General features: G+C 40.3%; 1 protein-coding gene across 1 annotated transcript in view; it reads right to left on the bottom strand.

Moving 5' to 3' along the window:
* Positions 1-17,421, bottom strand: part of pdlim2 (PDZ and LIM domain 2 (mystique)) — a 46,607-nt gene that overhangs the window by 24,130 nt on the left and 5,056 nt on the right. Inside the window, exons 2-6 of the mRNA XM_049579356.1 lie at positions 9,100-9,228; positions 6,986-7,134; positions 3,299-3,368; positions 2,648-2,799; positions 1,001-1,064 (exon numbers count right to left, since the gene is read on the bottom strand). Coding sequence (XP_049435313.1) covers positions 1,001-1,064; positions 2,648-2,799; positions 3,299-3,368; positions 6,986-7,134; positions 9,100-9,192 — 528 coding nt within the window. The 5' untranslated portion in view covers positions 9,193-9,228. The remainder of the gene's footprint in view (positions 1-1,000; positions 1,065-2,647; positions 2,800-3,298; positions 3,369-6,985; positions 7,135-9,099; positions 9,229-17,421) is intronic.

Raw genomic sequence — 17,421 nt, 5'->3', positions numbered from 1 at the left:
TCTTTAAATCACTGAAGTCTTTCCAGACACCCGAGTCCCCCTTCTTGGATTTGTTGCTGGATGGTGAATAAGCAGAGCATAGTTTAGCTGCAGTCTCATGATAACCCCCAGTCTGTATTTTACCTCTTACGGAGACTAATGAGTCGCCATTAAGACAACTAAAAGGTTAGGGCCATTGTTTTGACGGAAAGTATTCATTTTATTTCTTTGAAGCAGGCTCTGAATGAAACAGCTCCAGACTGCTGTTCAGCTTAATGTCAGATATTTTCAAAGACTGACCTTTGTAGCTTTTACACTCCCGGCTATAAAAATGTCAAACCCCCTCTGTATCCTGCCTTTAATGTGAAGTCCACATACAGCACAGTGGAGTCTGCAACCCTTTTGTAGGGCATCTTCTGTGGCATCAGAGAGTAACAATTCAAGAGGAAAGGTTGTGAATTCAAAACATGTTATTCTTGCAGACTGGGACAGGGCAGTCAAAATAAACACAGGTCTACAGTCGAGAGAAAAGAAACCTTCAGCTGTACTGACTGCAGCCTAACCCTGCAGCTACAGATGAATGACAGATTGGCATTGTGTGGGCATCTAAACATTTGTATGTATCTTTCTGATATTATTGTACTCCTCCTAGATCCAAACCAATATATGTGCCATGATACTTTCTGTAGGAAATCATCCTATAATCATCTCATCTAAAGTATGAAGTAGCAAAGTTATTTTTGCAGCAGTGATGGCACAAAGTCTGGAACACAATAAACTTGTCTCTCTTGTTTTTGGTCAGAGGAGACCGTAATTTCACGCTCACTAAGAACCAATTGTCCCCATCTAATTAAAGACATTTTGCAGCTGGAATTCAGCTGCTTTTGTTTGGCGGGGTGGACAGTTATTGACTAAACAAATGGTGGACGACTCTTGATGGCATGAATCAGCTTCCAAAGCAGCACTTACAAGAGGAATGAAAAGAGGATGTGGTCACTTTAAGCAAACAACTGAAACCAACCTGTGACAGTGGCCTGGACATCCTGTGACTCCTGTCCTCTGGAGACCATGGACGCAGTTGGACACTGTAACATGAAGGCAACATAGAGTCAGACACACATATGTATAATTTTGGGATAGGCTATATATACCACGAGACAGACAAATATGTCAACCCTCTGAGATTTTTTTAAAATCGTGTTATTCTATGTATCTTTTATTTTCAGTTTCATAGTATAAGAAATGCAACTCATATATAGCCTTTTTTGACCTGTTGCCTTTTGGGAAACTGCTAAGTGTTTTTACAGTGTAAAGCAGAAGTATGTAGAATCTTCCTTACATTTTTGATGAAAACAGTTCAGAGTTATCGGTGGCAAAATGTTTTCTCTGTCCCCAGGAACAGGATTTTGTCTCTCTTTAATACTTGCAATACTGTCTGTTCAAAATAAATAAAAAATAAATGTATCCTTACGAAAATGGGAATATTTTTTTTTCATCTGTACCAAACCGGTAAGGAACTGTGACTTGTGTACCGTTACACCACTAACTGACATTGTGGCATTAAATTACATATACAGTAATACAGGATTTTATTCATATTCACAGATTTTAACAAACATATCACAGTACTGCAGGTTTTCCATGGGAATCTGTACAAATTCCAATTTGATTTAACAGTATAAACTTGATTATTTTAAAGAATCATGATGTGCTGCACAGTTTTACTGAAAATTATAATTCTGTTTCAAAATGGTTGATTAAGATAGAAGAATATAAAAATACTAACAATTCTAATTGCATTAATGACAAGATGGAAATATGATGTATGCAGGGCAGGAAGCTTCACTGAAGTTTTAACTGTGACCTTCTAAAGGTTGTCCTGGAGAGTCAACAAATGGCCATGCAGCGAGAGATCGTGGTGAACGTTCCACATTCTGCCTTTTGTTGCACTGAATGCAAACGGTGGAATGTGATATCCTGTGCATATCCTTTGTTACTACAGTACAATCCCATGGCTCCACTTTCTGTCTGTTATTCCCATGTCTATTGACTCTGGGCCTGTTGTGGAGTCAAGAGAGCACTTGTTGCAACCTTTTGTCCAGATACAAGCCTATTTAAGCAGTGAATGGGCAGGTTTCAAAAAAAAAAAAAAAAAGCCTCAACCGTCCATCTGCAATGTCAAGCTCTACAATGTTCTTAGACTTAATCTTAAAACCTGTTCACACTGAAAGAATTTCCTTTTCTATCTACTCTTTCAAGCTGATTGTCCAAAGCGTAATTTAGAAGTAACCAGATCACATAGTGTGAGTTCAAACAGTATAATCCATTGCTTTTGTTGCACGATTGGTAAGCTCAGTAACAATGCAGGAGTGGACAAGCTAGCTGAGGGTTCAGTATCTGTCCAACAACTCCAAATGCTACAATCAAGACAGTATTTAAGTTTCACTAATGCTTTTGTTAATGTTTTTTTTAAATGTAAATTCCAACCTTTGTGGTCCAGGGTGGACTCTCTATTAGAGGAGGTGCATCAAAAACCTCCCCGTCATCAAATATGCTTTGCAGCCAATTAGCATGACTGATTTTTATCAGAAATGCAAGGACATCCAAATTATCTGCATGCTTGAACACTGCAATGCTGATTTCAACTACAGCAGGTCGAGCGAGTTACCCTTTGTTGGTGGTCGCTGTCAGTCTGTCCCTCTTCCCGTCGGGGCTGGCAGGAGGATCTGGTGAATAAGGTCCAGGGGACAGTGACGCAGGGCTGGAGATGGTGTACTCTCTGTAGTTCTGATTCTCATCTCGACTCACTATTACTGCCTCCTGCAAAACATCACACCACAGTAATGTTACTGCTTTAGTATCTGCTGAAAGTAACTTGATCTGCACTATTGCATTTTTGCCATACAAGCGAAAGGCTAAAGTGAAGAGTATAAAGTAAACCTGTGAGGATGACAGCAAACACAAAACCACAGAAGATTTTTTACTCAGTTTCACCATGTTATGTAGGTGGTGCTTTGGGAATCATTGTGAACTCAATAAAACACAGGAACAAGTACTAAATCACTACAATGGCTTGTTTTGCTTCCATCTTGAGGACACTGAAATAAGCAGATATGTAATAAACAGATGTGTGATGCATGCATTGGGAGAAATGAAGCAGCATACCCTGTGTAGTCAAAACAACACATTGTCCAAATAAAATAGGCACTTGTGAGCAATGTTGTGGATCAAACAGATATGGAGAATACTCTCCTGGACTTCAATTTGCCATTTCATGTCCAGTAATCAAGACAAACTGTGGAGAGATTAAAGCACTGACCTGGAAGCGTCCGGTGAGCTGCTCAGGGGTGCTAATGCCATTAGTCTGTCCAGGACTGGGAGGTTCAGGTCTTAAAAGACAGAAAACACAGAGATCAACTGACTGTCAACACTGATAAAATCTGACAACCCAAATGTTCATTCTCTGTCTATGTAGCATGTGGGATAAAGTCTGATCTAATCACTGCTGAATTTAAAAACAGACAAAAATCAAGTACGGCAGTACAGAAGTTCATGTTAAATAAATAAGCAAGGTATTTAAAACTGGTCTTAACGGCATTCTGGACAAGCTGCTGTACTCGAAAGTACGTAATATCATGTTCAAGAACTTGCAAGAAAAATACAGAGTAAAGAAAAAAAATTCTAAGGGTCATAAGTCTAAGTGAACTTCATTCGAAGCACAAACAAAAACATCATTTTTGACATCCCTTTTGCTAAATGTCCTGGCAGGGATCCATCAGTATGTTCCCATGATTCTCGGAGATTACTGCAGAAGACGAGTACTGCAGACTCGGCCCCTCTTTAGGAAATATTCTCCCGATGAATCTCGTCTTTCCAACTCGTCACTTCTGTTTTACTTTCTTAAATAGGAAACACATTCTGTAAGCAATTCCATCATTGAATTTGGAGGGGAAAATATGGGTATATGCGCCAATGCAAACACACAGTGCCCCCCTGGCTGCAGGGCCAGAGGCTGACTGGCTTTTGGTTGAGCCTGGGGTAATGAGGCACACAGGAAGGCCTGGATGCCTGTGGTAAATCACCCAGAAACACACCTCTCATGGCCTGGGCTCCATATACTGTGTACAAGAGAGAGATGGAAAGAAGACAAAAACTGACACAGCATACTGTAAGGCATTTCTTCCTGTCAGAGACATATTAATGTGGAAGGCCTGAAAAACTCATTGCTTTGCGTCAGGAACTGAAAAATGCTCACCTTGTGCTTTAAACTTCCACTTTCTACTGCTCACTGTAGATCAGAGCACGAGAGGAAGTTCTGGTCTTTATACCATGAGGTTTTTTTTTTTTTTTAGTTCAATGATCAGATCGGTGTCTAGTCTATAACTGATGACCTCTGGTTACAGGTGTCCATTACAGAAGAAGAATTTGCTTCTGGTGAAAATACTAACTGTGACTTTACACCACAGAGATGCCATACTGACATAAATCAGTACATGAAACTCTTAGCTGATTCTCGCTGTGCACAGCAGTCATCAAGAGGACCTGGGTTAATCAGCCTGAGGCAGCACCTGAGGCACAGTCTTCAAATATGTGTGTTGTATGAATACCTCTGCAAACATTAAATAAACATTATACCAGAGACCAGAGTTCAAGAGGACGCAAATCCACTAGAAGCAAAAGCTACATACTTTGTGTCAAGCTGTGATGCATATTTGGGATGAGGCAAGCCACTGTTTTATAGGTCTTGGTATTATTGGAAAATTGTTCATGCTAGTGCTGGTATGAGTTTCAGTAATGTTGCTTAAGTGATACTTCTTTATGGAACACAATCATATTTTTCTATAAATTACTGTTTAGTTTTTCAAATTTCATTAGTTTTTAAATGAAACATTAAATAAAACATAAAAAAGGATGTTTTTTATGTTAAAGGGTTTTTTGTAGAGCTGTGTCTTTATCTCAGGGTCTATGGCTAGAGGGTGCCGTATGTTGTAAAAAAAAAAAACAATATGAACCCCCTGTGTCAAACTTGTGATTATGGATTATATGAAAGGGTTAGGGTTAAAACTGACTTAACTGACTTTCGTAATGAGGTTTGATATCGAGCCCTGCATCATGCAAAACTTAAAATAATGCAGTCAGGTTCATATGGCATTTTTTGTTTCACAGTAGTGTTGTCACGATACTGAAAAAAAATAATATTTGATACCATTTTCAATACCACAGGGCTTGTGTGAAATGATAAATATGACAGGGCTACAACAGGACAGTGATGACTTTTCTTCTCTTGGTTACTGGCAGAGAACAGCAGAGTGACTAGTAAACAGTAACAAATATAGAGGGTGAGAAAGTGTTGCTGGTACAAGTGTATCAATACTGCAGAAAATGAGTATTGAATATGATTTAAAAATAAAAAAAAAATCAATCTCCATCAACACATCAGTATGTTTGCCAACACTATTTCACAGTAAGTACTCTGGATCTTTGGTGATCTAATGAGATAATGATGCGAGCTGCTGGATTCACACACACGCACACGCACTCTCACACACATACTGGCTATGTACTGTTTTAACTTGACTGCAGCTGTGTGTTAGACTACTGCCCAAGCAAAGTTAAGTATATTTTCTCTTATCTTACACACAAACACATAGGGAGCAGTACATGCAAGCACACCACAGCATCTCACTATCAAAAAGGAAAACTCTACTGTCCTGCAACAGTATAGCTGTAAAGTAAAGCTATACCCATGAATTGTGAGACAGCAACGGGATCACAGAGTGACAAATGCTTTGGTCAACATGACATCATCTGCAAGGCATCAATGAACAATGAAGTCCAAACAAGTAGCTGCAAACAAAGCCCGGCCAAAACATTTTCGGGGTCAATGATAAGACAGTGATGGTGTGGTTGCTTTGTTATGTAAATATAACCCCAGTTAGCAAAGTCTGGGATGAACACGTCACTGGATGCACCAACAATAAACTGCTGCCTCAGCAGCAGACAAGCCTAAAAACAACTCTTCTATTCTGAGAATGAGCTGATGCCAACTTCTTCAGTGGGCAACAGCATCTGTGTGATAACGACCAGTACCCACTGGTTTGAATAAACTGCCAACCAGATGTTGAACTGAGTGCTCTCACCTAAGCAAAGTACAAATCAAACATTACAGATTTGTGCTACTAAATTACAGACCTCTTGAGAGCTCGCCTGAATGTAAATCAATTGGATAATATGCCTGATGAGTGGTACTGAAACAGGAGCCTGTGAGGTTCATAAGAGTCTTGGTGCTGAAATCACTGGCAGTTAACAGAGTGGGATTAAAGACATGGCAGAGCTACACAGTGGCATTGTCCTGGGCAGGAGAGAAGTAATGGTGTTGTTTCTGGCTTGGGGGGAGACATGAGGTCAGCAGGGAAAAATTCACTCACATGGACGTGGGACATCCAAGGAGGAAGTATGTGAAAGCACACGTGCGTGAGAGTGTGTGTGTCTGTGTGCTGTAAGAGGGAATGACTGAGAAAGAGAGTCGGGGGAGCAACAGTGACAAGAATTGAGAATTTAGGGAGGACCTTTAATCAAAATGCCAGCCAAGAGCAGTTCTGGCTCAAAGGAAAACCTTTTTAGTAGCCAACTCACTGCCATCCAAACAAGGTCTTGGCAAATCTCAGAACAGGGTTTATTAAGAGGGACCGGGGAAAGGAACAGTGTGGCTCTCGTACACACTGGCATTTCCCCTGATTACAATCACTTGTTTTTGTTTGTACAGTACAGTGCATGCATGTCAAACTTGAAAACACTCTACAAAAAGACGGAGGCTGGGGCAATTGTGGTCTTGGCACAAACACAGTAAATTAGGGGTATTTATAAGGGGAGCTATTCTGCAGAAGGTTGCAGGGCACTATATTGTATTTATGTTTATAAATGCAACATAGACATATACACAATATAAACTACACGCCATGGCAGCATAATATTGTTTCTATAGCAGATCTGCATGTCAGCATACCTGTCCACCACCAGCTGCAGCTGAGTCGAGCTCTTGATCTTGTTCTGCGCCTCCACGTTCAGCATGCCGGCTGTGTTTTCCCCATTGATCTCCAAGATAATGTCACCGGGCTGCAGGTCTGCTTGCTCTGCCTTGCTGCCCCTGTTGACCTGTTGAACAGAAAAACAGTTAGGTCCTACTGGCCCCAGGTCCTGCTCTGAATATATCGCTTTATGGATGCTATCCATCTTGCAGGCACAGACAGCTCTGTATCTCAAGGCTGTGTGGACCATTCATCAGTAGCTGACATTCAGCATTAACAACTGAGTAAATGAGAAAAGGTGTTGAAGACTTGCTTCATTCTTTTGCCACGCTCTTAATGCAACTGTCTCTCTCTCTATAACTCACAACATTCATAGTAAATACCAACAGACGCCACAGCGTTTCACACACATGGAACGAGGCAGTGCCGGTCAACAGCGGACAGATTCATGACACCCTCAGGGAGAAGTCATTAGTGTGACAATACTTGATGGTTTGACTGGGCCTGACCTTTGCAACCAGCCTCACCGCACGTCAAAGCCAATGCTATACCACCACATCAGAGGGAATTCCACACTAATGGGCCCAAACACAACGTCCTAGCCACCGCTCCCAGCTCGGTTCCTGTGTCCCAGGCATACACACCCAAACAAACAGGCTTACTAAAACAAAGGGCAAAACGAGGAGGCTGACGCTGCAGCTGCTTAAACTTTAGAGAGTATGACACCGGCCACAAAAAGTGTTTGCCTCACAATTAAAAACAGTGAGGCAATAAAACAAAGAATGCCAAACAAAACAAATAAAGAGCCAATCAGAGTAGATGAAAGTCTCATTTTACATCTCTGAAGGAAATAGGGATGCAACAGGGTACCAGTCAACAGTTTGTCTGTCCATTTTTTGCCAAGCAAGAGGGCAGAGGTGCCATGTCTGTGGGCCCACTCGAGAGGCAATTAAGCGTTGCTGTGGTGACCCACAATAGTCCGTGCCTTTTCTGATCAGGACACGCCTGGTTTCACATAAACTAAGAGCAGTTGGGGGTTCTTTTTCCAGGGTTGGTGCCCAAGTGAAACGGGGCAAGCTATCTTTCAGGCCAACAGGAATAAAAGAGGGCATCCATGTCGCCTCTGTGCCAAGTGCAAACCACTCCAGATGGTCCAACCCTGTGGCTGCTGAACTGCAGGATGGGGGAGGGATGGTGGTGGGGGGAGACAAGCCATTTCTCAAACTGGGCTTTGCAGTGATGAAGTTTCTCTCAGCTGGAATCCCTGTCACTTCAGAGAACCCGTTTGATATTTGAGACAAGCAAACACGCTGGTGTGTTGTTTACTGGATAGCAGTAACAAAATCAGACTTAAAGCCGACTTATTCATGAGAGGACCTGTTTTTCTAGCATAAGATGTCAAGAAGGGGGCAAACATTAAACACCTTTGAAGTCAAAGTCTGTGTGAGGCACGGGTACCCTGCCATGATTTTGCCATAACTTATCTTTCATGGTCTGGGGAGCTACTGGGAAAGTCTCGATGGAAAAAAAACAGGCTGAGGTGGTGATGTAGGACCAGAATGTGCAGTGGGCAGAAGTGGGTGTCTCTGGCATGCAGAGGGTTTCCTGGTGGTGTTTACTGTGTTCTGTCTGCTTACAGTGGTAACGTTTCCGCTCCTTCTATCCCATCTTCCCTTTTTTTAACAGTGACTGGAAAAGTATAGTCAGTAAAAATATCATGCACATGCTGAAGTATGAACATACTGATGCACGTGGTCGTGCACATGAGTTAGCACAGAAACATGAACCCACACTCACAGACTGTACTCTGCAACCAGGAACCCCTCACCTCCCACCTCAGCTTCCACTGTAACTGTAATCAGTGGTTTCCTTCTAATGTAATCTACTTCCATTCTATTCTAACGGTTTCAGTAGTCAAGGAAATAGGTACGAAGCAGCCCGCGGACACAAACAAAGACAAGAAAAGAGACGTAGTGAGGAGGAAGTTGACTTTGCATGACATGCCATTACAGGCTATGTTTTGACAAAAACAGAGGATATGGTTTGATAAGGTGTGACTAGGTTCAGCAACAGGGCGGCTGTTGACCCGTACCTTTGATACAGTTATGGCTTTCTTGAAGTCCCGTCCTCCACATATTCTGAAGCCCCATGGGGAAGGACCGATAAGGTTCACCGTCAGCGCCATTTAGTGATCGGATCAGCACACACTCTTGTCCAAACCCTGAAAAGGAAAATGAGAAGATGAGCATGAGATTGAGCGTGAGTAAAATGTGGGACATAAACATGTGCACGGCAGAATGTTCTAACATGCTTCTGCTGGCCAGGCTCAATATTAGACCAACAGGTGAAGACAGGGAACATTTGCATAAGCCGCCTTTCATCTTCAGCAACACTTCACTTCCACTGGCCTAAGTCGCCTTGACATGGATTGTGTAACCACATCAAATAGGAATTGGAAGAATCTGAAACCAAAGACACATGACTAACATTGCTAAAGTGCCTGCAAAGCCAAGGAGTTTCATTAAATCCAAATGCTCCGTCAGGACAGGGAAAACAAATGCAAACAAAAAGTCATGCAAGCGCAAGGGGAGTCTCATTGCGTCTCACTGTGACCATTGTGTTTAATGTATATGCATACAGTGGTGTAGTATGATACACGTCATGTAGCATGGTAGCCCTTTGAGACTTGTTTATAAGAATGGGCTGTAGTATATATATAAACTTGTCTCACAATTCAGTTGTTTTGTAAATCTGTAGTTCCACAGTGGGTATTTTATATTTGTATGGTTAGGGTTTGCACGCATATTTATAGATATTGCTTTCCACAAAGTCTGTTGTAAATTTGTGAATCTAAAACTGTAAATCTAGTGTTTAAAATCACATCATGTGAGACGCCAATGTATAGTGAAACCATGTGAGGAGTTTTCATTGTTCTAATCTCTTGTGGACACATTTTTTCTGTAAAGCCATTATTGCAATATTGTAACATCATCCACGGGCCTTTTTGCTTTCCATATGGGACAAATCATTTCAGCTTAACAATATTCCAAAGTTGACAGTCAGCACTGACTATCACGTCATATACTAAGGCTCAAGATTCTGTTAAAATATTTAATTAATCTAATTTATAATTATCTATCATACATTTAATCATCCACAAATCTTCAAGGGAAACTACACCCATTTTCAAAATTCACACATTATTCTTAAGGTCTAAGACAGTTCACAGTTTTGAGTATATGGGTACATTTACTGTTTCAGAAATGAGAACATTATAATAAAATAAAGCTCATCTGGGTATAAAAAAAAAAGTAGATCCAAAAATCTCACCTCCATCCACTGTCTATAAAGCAGCAAATATTGATTGACCTTTCTTAGGCCATGGAAATAATATATTGGAATTCCTAATTTAGCTGATGTTTCTCTTTAATCTACACAGCCACATGACAAGATAGACAGATAGATAGATTCCTGCAGATCTAGATCTTTAATTACTTGAACCACTGGATTGAGCTTTCGAAATATTACACATTGCAAAATCATAATTGGTAATGACAGTGTGTTGTGCGCTACTGTTGGTGGCACTTTCACAGAGGTCAGTAAAAGCTTCTGCAAGAGCTCATCAGCGAAAACAAGGATCCATATCAGTAAATACTGCGTGCTAAAAACGAGGATCTCTCTGTTGACTTGGCAAAGATTATTGACAGTGCAGCTTCACTGCTCCTGACTAACTACTCTATGACAAAATACCTGCATGTGTTTGGGCATTCCTACGAACAAGTCACTCCTTCAGTTATCAGCATGAACATTGTTGAAAGGAATGGCAGGACGAGAATGATAAGGTCCCCATCAGCAAACAAGACACTGATGTTGTATACACACTATTCTCCATCACTGTCATTGAACATCCAAACTAAGATAATAAACTAAATTCGCTGTTACCATTTACACTATCTTCTAAAGTATCAGTGGGCTGAAACTGGAGCAGAATATGCTTTGCAGCATTGAAATGGTTGTGCTGATGATGCTTTTCAACTTGAGCATAACCTGTGATTTAAATGCCAGTTTACTCAGACTCTGCTCACAGGTGTAGATGAAGCTTGTCTGTTGTGTGACTGCATGTGGAGACACAAGACCTCTGTGGTGTACAGTGATGATGGGATAAACACAGGTTCATAAACAGATCGACACCTGCACAATGTCAGCGCGCACACGCGCGCGCGCGCACACACACACACACACACACACACACACACACACGACTGAAACTGAGAAAATGCGGATTTATTTTAGACATTAGTGCAACACCTAATATATAGGTGCACACGTAGACAATGACATAAGCTATTTTAAGTATAGAGTGCTTCTCTCAAAAAAATGCCTACACCAAAACCATTTTAAATCATCTATTGCTGAGCTCACAAGACAAAGTGTGGTCTGGCATCAACTTCTTAACGTAAATGCAGAACTTACATCTAATAGTTGACTGTTGCTTTCTATAGAGACACAATAGCATGCTGGATTTGTTTTCCAGATCATTAAAAAGGTTATATGAGTTTTTGAACATTAATATAAAGAGCGAACCACCATTTGCTATGTACAAATATAGTGGAGTAATGGTGTCCTGAGCAGAGGATGAAGTCAGGCTGCCTCTGTGTGTTATCTGAGCTTCTCTGCTCTTTGTTTTGGTAGACGTTCTGGCAGCACATGCATGTGACTTCATTTGCGTATAGTATACCATTGGCTCACCAACTGCCACCGCTCTGCACTGCACTCACAGGGCAGTTAGCACTGATAACACCACCATGAATTGGGACAACACTGTCGTGGAAATGCTTCGGTGCCCCCTCACATTAACACTGTTAGCTCTGTCAGCACTTTTAGCACTGTTAGTGTGGCTAGCACTGCTAGCCACCGCCATTTTGGCTCAGCCATCTCCATGTTTGCTTGTGACGAAGTGAAAGCCACGTGCAGATAACCCCGACCCAGTATTCTCTGAATGTCTTATATAGCAACTTTAGGATAAACTACACTTCAATCTGGATTTTCGGAAATATATTTATCATTATCAGAGGTGGACAGAGTACACAACTTCACTACTTGAGTAAAAGTACAGATACTCCTTGTCAAATATTACTCCAATACAAGTAAAAGTAGCTTAATCAAAATATTACTTAAGATAAAGTACTAAAGTATTTGCTTAAAAAAAATACTTAAAGTAAAAGTACTTTTAAAAAATCTCAGGAAATACAGAAAAGCAAAGTAGCTTTATTGTCATTCTGATGCGATTCTGCTACAGAGATGTTTATAGCTCAAAAATAAAAATAAAGGCAAGAAGCCTCAGAACACAAACTCAGCTGCATTCATCAACAAATGAAATTGCTTGCCAAGAAAACAAATTTCACCCCCCAACTGTATTTTTCTCACAAAAACCCACATTTCCTTTTCTTGTAGTTACATTTGAACACATCATGAAGTATACATTGCAAAAACTCAAAATCTTACCAAGAATATTTGTCTTATTTCTAGTCAAAACAAATCTCATTACATTTAAAATAAGACACATGACCTAAAAAGTGACTTGTTTTTAGACAATTTATTTGTTTCAAGCAAATTTTCACTTCAAACAAGCAGAAAAATCTGCCAGTGGAGCAATTTAGAAAAAAAAATTAGCAAAAAAAAAATAAATAAATTTAAAAAAAAAAAGAAAATTCATCAGCTGACGGAAGAGCAAAAGTGTTGAGTAACGAGAGCATCAATAGAAATGTAGTGGAGTAAAAAGTGCAATATTTGTCCTTCAAATGTGGTGAAGTAAAATTAAAAGTTTCCCCCAAAAATAATACTCAAGTAAGGTACAGATACTCAAAAAATGTACTCAAGTACAGTACTCAAGTAAATTTACTTTGTTACTGTCCACCACTGATCATTATCACCATAGTCACTGCCATTATCTAAACATTTCCACACATACCACAGTTAACAGGAAAGCCGTCAGGCAGTTGCATAAAAACATTTAGCAGATTAGATAGTGTCCAGTAATTACAGACTCACCATGATTTTGCACCTCTGAATACACACTGTAACTCTATCAGTTAACCATGTTTTAATATCTGACAATATCAACACAAATGTTTACTGTCATTGAAAGTTCAGGCTGACCCAAAGTGCTGCATATCAGATAGTACAGACAAAAATGCATGTTGTTGCTGACACTGATATGTAAATCTTACTCAGTGCCTTTCAATAAAGTAATAAGTCTGTCAATGATTACAAATATTGCATAATAGAGTTATCAAAGCTCTTAAATATGAGGAGCAACACTTCTGGAAATCACAGACCCAACCCAAGTAAAATGAATATAGGACATCAGCCATGCTACTCCCCTAAACCCCTCCAAACACTGGCCCATTTCATCCGCTGCACATTCCACAAGTGTTTGGGACACGCAGTGCAGGCCCAGTAAACCATTAACAGTCTGGGCCAATTAGCAGGGTTACTGGGCTCACCATCATTAGGGTCTCTTAATTGCTGTGGCCTCAAGAAATAAGTGCAGTTGTGATAATGACAGGGAGCAGCCGCCCCAAAGTTTCCCAGCCTCTGGGGTTCTCAATTAGTTCCATGAGCTTCTGCAGCTTGTACTATAGAGCGGCCATTATCAAACGAGCACCCTGCTAATTCTCTGCGTAAACGTTCACTGTTAGCATCATAAAAGCGCTGGTGGTGGATAACGTCAAAGTGAAAGGATGGTGAAAGTATGCGGCAGAGCAGACAAACAGCGCAAAAGAAAAACAACACAGTGGTGGTGAGGATAAGTGGCACACTCATGAGCTGTGCCTAATTGACCAATGATGAGGTTTTAAGACTGCACTGCACTGGTGCTGCTCACATAAAACAAAGTGCTGAACGCAGTTTGATGAAACCTCGCCATCACACAAAAGTGCTGTTGGGCAGCTGCCAAGACACATAAAAGGTGAATTCTGTTCTGGTGACATCTCGCCGCTTTTGCTGCCGTGCCAGTCTGGCAGCACAATTCAACACACCCAATACAATGAGAAGAATTCTAGTCATGAAGTCATTTCTATAGCTCGCAGGTCAGTATCCGTCAAATGGCAGGAGGTCAGCATAAGGAGAATGAAACTTGTACCACAGTGAAACACTCTCACTACTGACTAACACAGGTTTGCAACTTACCTGTATTCCTACATACCAACAACAGCAAGGTGTCAAGTTTGACAGACTATAAGAGGCAGCATCCAAATTTCCAGGACAGGTTTAACAATTGGCTCATACACACAGTTACAAGTTTAAAATCGGTATGCACAGCTAAAACTAATGTAGTTTAATATAACAGCTAGGCCTCTCACAATTAATATCTTATCAATTTAGAGGTCAGCAAAACGAGGTCATGCCCATATATGGTATGATATTGCTCAGTGTCACCAACATTTTAGCAAACCTGAGGGCAGAATGGCAGTGTTTTCCCTATCATATAAGAAATTATAAGATGCCATAGCGTTTTTTTTTCACAGCACCCAAGCCAAATTTAAAAAAAAACAACAAAAATAAACACTGTGCTGAGACATGTACTGCTGTCATTTCTGGTATACGCATATATATACATGTATGTATATACAGTACAGGCCAAAAGTTTGAACACACCTTCTCATTCAATGCGTTTTCTTTATTTTCATGACTATTTACATTGTAGATTCTCACTGAAGGCATCAAAACTATGAATGAACACATGTGGAGTCATGTACTTAACAAAAAAAGGTGAAATAACTGAAAACATGTTTTATATTCTAGTTTCTTCAAAATAGCCACCCTTTGCTCTGATTACTGCTTTGCACACTCTTGGCATTCTCTCCATGAGCTTCAAGAGGTAGTCACCTGAAATGGTTTCCACTTCACAGGTGTGCCTTATCAGGGTTAATTAGTGGAACTTCTTGCTTTATCAATGGGGTTGGGACCATCAGTTGTGTTGTGCAGAAGTCAGGTTAATACACAGCCGACAGCCCTATTGGACAACTGTTAAAATTCATATTATGGCAAGAACCAATCAGCTAACTAAAGAAAAACCAGTGGCCATCATTACTTTAAGAAATGAAGGTCAGTCAGTCCGGAAAATTGCAAAAACTTTAAATGTGTCCCCAAGTGGAGTCACAAAAACCATCAAGCGCTACAACGAAACTGGCACACATGAGGACCGACCCAGGAAAGGAAGACCAAGAGTCACCTCTGCTTCTGAGGATAAGTTCATCCGAGTCACCAGCCTCAGAAATCGCAAGTTAACAGCAGCTCAGATCAGAGAGCAGATGAATGCCACACAGAGTTCTAGCAGCAGACCCATCTCTAGAACAACTGTTAAGAGGAGACTGCGCAAATCAGGCCTTCATGGTCAAACAGCTGCTAGGAAACCACTGCTAAGGAGAGGCAACAAGCAGAAGAGATTTGTTTGGGCCAAGAAACACAAGGAATGGACATTAGACCAGTGGAAATCTGTGCTTTGGTCTGATGAGTCCAAATTTGAGATCTTTGGTTCCAACCGCCATGTCTTTGTGAGACGCAGAAAAGGTGAACGGATGGATTCCACATGCCTGGTTCCCACTGTGAAGCATGGAGGAGGAGGTGTGATGGTGTGGGGGAGTTTTGCTGGTGACACTGTTGGGGATTTATTCAAAATTGAAGGCACACTGAACCAGCATGGCTACCACAGCATCCTGCAGCGACATGCCATCCCATCCAGTTTGCGTTTAGTTGGACGATCATTTATTTTTCAACAGGACAATGACCCCAAACACACCTCCAGGCTGTGTAAGGGCTATTTGACCAAGAAGGAGAGTGATGGAGTGCTGCGGCAGATGACCTGGCCTCCACAGTCACTGGACCTGAACCCAATCGAGATGGTTTGGGGTGAGCTGGACCGCAGAGTGAAGGCAAAGGGGCCAACAAGTGCTAAACACCTCTGGGAACTCCTTCAAGACTGTTGGAAAACCATTTCAGGTGACTACCTCTTGAAGCTCATGGAGAGAATGCCAAGAGTGTGCAAAGCAGTAATCAGAGCAAAGGGTGGCTATTTTGAAGAAACTAGAATATAAAACATGTTTTCAGTTATTTCACCTTTTTTTTTTAAGTACATAACTCCACATGTGTTCATTCATAAACTCCACATGTGTTCACTCATAGTTTTGATGCCTTCAGTGAGAATCTACAATGTAAATAGTCATGAAAATAAAGAAAACGCATTGAATGAGAAGGTGTGTCCAAACTTTTGGCCTGTACTATATATATATATATATATATATATATATATATATATATATATATATATAAAATCATATTCAAATTCCAATGTGAATGAAAAGTTCATTGCTCTTTCAAAGGGTGTATCATCTTATCAGTGGCATAAAATGTTCTTTAAATGACAGTAATATTGTTTATTACAATTATTTTTAGACAATATATCATCCACCTAAAATAGGTACTGTGACAGGTCTTAAAACAGCATGGCAATAAATCAGACATCCTACACTCATAAAGAGGTGTTGATTCAAATTTAGAGGCTCTAGAAGGCTGTGACTGTGTGAGTGTATTACAAGAGTTGTTCCTGCTAATTTATAGCGCTCAGACCATTAGCTGATTAACTGATCAGTCAAATGCCAGAAAAATTATCTCAGCAACTATATGAATGATTAACTGCTTTCTGAATTAATTACTTTATCTTTTAATCTAGGCAGTAGGTTTTTTTTTCCATTAAAACATTTCATCATACAAATATTGTATTGCTACATTTCAACAAAGAGCTTAACTGGCACATGACGTCCTACAATCAAATAAAATATGGAAAACCGTTTGATGTTACGTACTAGCTAGAGATGACACTTTATGAAAATTCATGTCATGATCATGGTGACCAAAATTCTCACAGTTATCAGTATTATCACAGGGTTTATAAAAATATGCTCTAAATGTTGAAAATGTACTGATATACTCACTGAAATAATTTCACCAAGGTTTATGTTGAAAACCACAAATGAAATTAGCAGCATTATACACTTTGTGTTTGCATAAACATTAAAAAAAAAAGTAGCCAATATCTTCTCATGAACCATATCAAATGTGCATTAACATCAAATACAGCCTGTCTGTGAAATGCATGTGCGGAAACATCACTGGGTTTGCCAGCCGTGTGCCCACTCCATAAACAACGGAAGAGCAAAACAAACCCACACAGAATGTTGTGACGGCGTCTGGAAGACTGTTGCTCACTTTGGTTGATGCTCGACAGTATTTACTGTGGGTTTTTCAAAGTGCGGTAATCAACAGTTTTAATGATAATTTAGATTTAAAAAGGTGTTACTAACCGGTTTATCATAAAACCAGTCACCATTTCAACCCTAGTACTGGTCCAAAG

The sequence above is a fragment of the Epinephelus fuscoguttatus genome, linkage group LG6 (genome assembly GCF_011397635.1).
Source record: "Epinephelus fuscoguttatus linkage group LG6, E.fuscoguttatus.final_Chr_v1".
Taxonomy (NCBI): Eukaryota; Metazoa; Chordata; class Actinopteri; order Perciformes; family Serranidae; genus Epinephelus; species Epinephelus fuscoguttatus.
Note: the sequence above shows the minus strand (reverse complement) of the source record. Positions and strands in the feature narration are given on the sequence as shown.